Below are 3,878 nucleotides of genomic sequence, written 5' to 3' on the forward strand. Positions count from 1 at the left end.
AACACCGGATTCCGAGAATCCGATCTCGTCCCTGCACCGTTCGCACCAGAGAGAGTCGAAAGAAACGACAATAACGATTCATATCGAGGAGAAGGGAACCGAGGACGTAGCAGAGGAGACAGAAAACGGTAAAGCAGTGGTCAAGAAAGAAATCCAGCTCGAGGAAGAGGTGGTGGTCGGCGAGGAGGGAAGAGAAGCTATCATTGCATCCTCGTACGTCGATTATCAACGACCACCTGCTGCTTTCCCAACACACACAGATTCGTGCCCGGTAAGCCCCGCGAACGATCGAGAAGGATATTCGTTGCCCCCGAGTCCTCGAGGACCGACCAGCTCCGGTAGATCCAGCAGCAGTTGCTCTGACAGCGAGATGGATCCACTCGACTGTTCTTCCGCCAATCAAAATTCGTCGAACGATCTCACTCGTCGACGATCATTCTCGCTAAGATTCAAGCTGGATGTTCTCGACGCTTTCCACAGGGACGTCGGTGTGGCGGGCAATCAACGCGCCACGGCGAGAAAATTCGGTATCAATCGGCGTCAAGTACAAAAATGGTTGGGTCAAGAAACAGAGTTGCGGGGCGAGATCGCTCTTCGCGGAAACTCGAGGCAGAGGCTCGGTCCCATCCAGGATGCCGCTTCCGGTGACTCACCGGTAGATCTGAGGACGTCGAACTACGTTTCCAGCTTATCGCAAGATCGAATCGAAGTCGAGTACGAGCAATCGCCTCCTTATTGCTGCGATGTTGGTTCCTCGCAGCATCTTCCATATTACCAACACACCGCTATGGTCGATGTATCTTGCGAGAACGAGCCTGTCGTTTCTTGTAATCTTTCATGCTGCATGGACGGCCACGCCGTGACACCGGTTGTCTCATGCTATCAGGAAACCTCCTTAAGGGGATCTTGCTACTCCGACTCGCAGACCAGATTGTACTGTTATTCCCCCCGAGAATATTCGTCGGAGATCACCTCGGTTTCCGAACACTCGGAAGAACTGTCCTCACCGTTAAAGAGGCAATATTGCACTCTTTCATGCTGTTACGAGACTCTATCGTCGCCGAAGAGACTCTGCCTAGAGATCGAAGATCAGATCAGGACGAATTCCTGCCAAGAAGTGCCTCCTCAGGAAATGCCGCTTTGTCTGGTGAAGCCAAAGAGGTTCGTCGACGCAGCTGCGTCGAGAACGGAGCCTGTGACGAGTACTGTGCCGACGCCACCGGCGTCCGTCGCGCCTCCGCCCTCAGGATCAACGATCAAGAAGGATGCCATCCTGTTCAAGCCTTATTTGGACAATCCCGTGAGCAAACCGGCCAAAGAGCAGACGGTCCAAAGGGGTTTGTCTCCCATCAGTAGCCAGAATATCATTAACAACAATAATAACAATAACAACAACAACAACAACAACAACTGCCAAAATATTTGCAATCTGAACGAAGGCAGGGGCCATGACTATGCTCTAGAATTAAGCCTGAGATTGCCGGTATCCTGGAGAGCTCATCCAAGTCCGTACGAGTTCCCACAGGTTAGAAGTGCGTTCGTTAGGTATCCAGCAAGTCCTCATTATACTTAATTGGAAAATTTGTTTGATCCTCGATTTCGCGAAACGGAAGTTTCGAATGTTTCGAATATTTTATTGTAAAATTAACCGACATCAAATGCCAAAAAATCGATATTTAAACTCGAAAAAAATTTTTTTTAATCGATCGTTGTTGATATTTAAATTCGAAAAAATTAAAAACGAAACCATAATTCGGATCAAGGATATGAAATCGATTATTAAATATTCGATGGTCAATAAAGAAGAGAAAAAATTCTTCTAGAAAGGATTTTCTCGAGCAGGATCGATTAGTACGTGATCTACGACACGTCGTATGCCACGTAAGCTTTATCGTTTCCTCAATCGTCGGCGTCGCGTAAAACATGATAAAATTTTAATCGGCCATTAGACGGTATGTGGAAAGAGATTATATACACGGTTGCGTCTTTAATTGGCATCCTTTAACTTTTTTTAATCTGATTTTTTTTTCTGCCACTCTCCGAAGTTTATTCAATCCTTTCCTTTCCCTTCTCTCTCTTTCTTTTTCTCTTCTTCTCTTTTTCTCCCCTTCTCCATGAAAATTTATCATGATGAAATATTTTTCTTGGAGAAATTTTTCTCATACCATCTTATCATCGAGATTAGCTCGTTCGATAGCTATCGGCTAGGCCGTTTAGAGGTCGAGTGTATTGGCTATAATTATAGAATTATGTCAGTCTCTGAATGATAACGATCACGATGAAAACTCGGTAGCGTGGCTCATCATCGTGATTCGTTGCGTAATCATCTTTATAAATTTCGAGAAAAATTCTCGATTCGTATACCATAGTTTTTCCTTTATTCGCTCTCGTCCATTGATTTTTCAATCTCGATTCGCCGGATAGATAGATCAAACCTAATCACATTTGAAATAATTATTTCAGATAATTTTTTTATATATTGTTTAAAATGTTGCTTCAAATAATATTATTTATTTGTACAATACAATATAATTTCTGTTTAGTATTATTTTAACGATTACTCCTTATTTCAATGTCAAATAAAATTTTACCCTTTTGGCATTGGAATTTTCCACGAATCATTTTATTGATTCTTCCTATTTCGCGTTCAATCGAGGATCAAATCTATTAGATATCGTTTAATTGCTCAAAGAATTTCTTCCATACGCGCATCCGTGTCCCATGCACGGTACACAGCAAGTATTACGACAGGGTTTCGTCTCCGTTTTTCCTCTCTTTCGTTTCCCAGAACCTCTCTCGCCTCTCGGTCAGCACGCGATTTTCCCTCAAGTCTCACATTTCCTTCCTCCTCGGTCGATTATCTGTAAATATGTAAATAGAACGACGCAGGAGGATCAAACCGATCGAACTCGAATCTTAATCGATTAATCTAATGAATTGTTTTGTGTGGCTCGGTTCGATCCTCTCGCTCGAACGACCATTCATGGATATTTTTATATATCGAGTTTTCGGTCACGAGGAAGAAGGGAAGGGACGAAAGGTCGAAGAAGGAGAAGCGCGAGAAAATTCATATGACCGCTTCTGTTCGAGGCCTTCGCCATTCGTGCCTTTCTTCTCGCTGGTCTTATTGCTAGATCAAACGCGTAATCTAATTCTGAACAAATTTACAAGTAGATTTATAATTACATAGTTCGTATACAGAGATATATTTTGTACAAATTTGCGCCTTCGAAGGGCAGTTAAAGCGACGAATCAATGTTAAAAAAACTTTTAATATCGATAACGCAACAAACATGTAGTTTTAGAAATTTTTATGATATTGGTCGATAGATTTTTGACAATCTCTATCGAATAGTACGATATCCTTTACGTACATTGTCGATCAGAGATTTGGAATCATTAATATATGTTATAAAATACAATTATTAATAAAATGTTTAAATTAGAGTTCAATTACCTATTTTGTGCAAACAGAAATGAGCACATTTATCTTATTAGTAATGCAAATTTACTTTCGTCTTAATAAATGGAATGGAATTAAATTTTTTTGATTCATTATCAGTTAATATTTTATACGTATATATGATATAGAAAAGAAAAGAAAAGTGATTTCAAATTTCTGATCAATAGCACGTACATATATCAATGAGATTTAATGCGAGATTGATCGCGAGGGGAGATTTTTAATAAATAATAAATACCAGATCGATTTGCAAAAACCGGCGTGCCTTAAACGATATATATATATAATATATAAAAGACATTAGAATTTCATACAGGGACGCAATGTCGTTTAATATCGAGTGTTAATACAATTTTAATTTATAATAAACTTATTCACAAAAAAAAACTACGAAAAAGAGAGAGAGAGAGAGAGA

The 3,878-nt window shown here is 40.7% G+C and overlaps 2 protein-coding genes across 2 annotated transcripts in view; both read left to right on the top strand.

Annotated features, from left to right (window-relative positions):
* Positions 1 to 1,639, top strand: part of LOC102673446 — a 3,214-nt gene extending 1,575 nt beyond the window's left edge. The window contains exon 2 of the mRNA XM_006611621.2: positions 3 to 1,639. Coding sequence (XP_006611684.1) covers positions 3 to 1,573 — 1,571 coding nt within the window. The 3' untranslated portion in view covers positions 1,574 to 1,639. The remainder of the gene's footprint in view (positions 1 to 2) is intronic.
* The window catches only part of LOC102673714, a 17,911-nt gene that overhangs the window by 6,859 nt on the left and 7,174 nt on the right, over positions 1 to 3,878 (top strand). The window lies entirely within an intron of this gene.

Source organism: Apis dorsata, unplaced genomic scaffold (assembly GCF_000469605.1).
Source record: "Apis dorsata unplaced genomic scaffold, Apis dorsata 1.3 scaffold_89, whole genome shotgun sequence".
Classification (NCBI taxonomy): domain Eukaryota; kingdom Metazoa; phylum Arthropoda; class Insecta; order Hymenoptera; family Apidae; genus Apis; species Apis dorsata.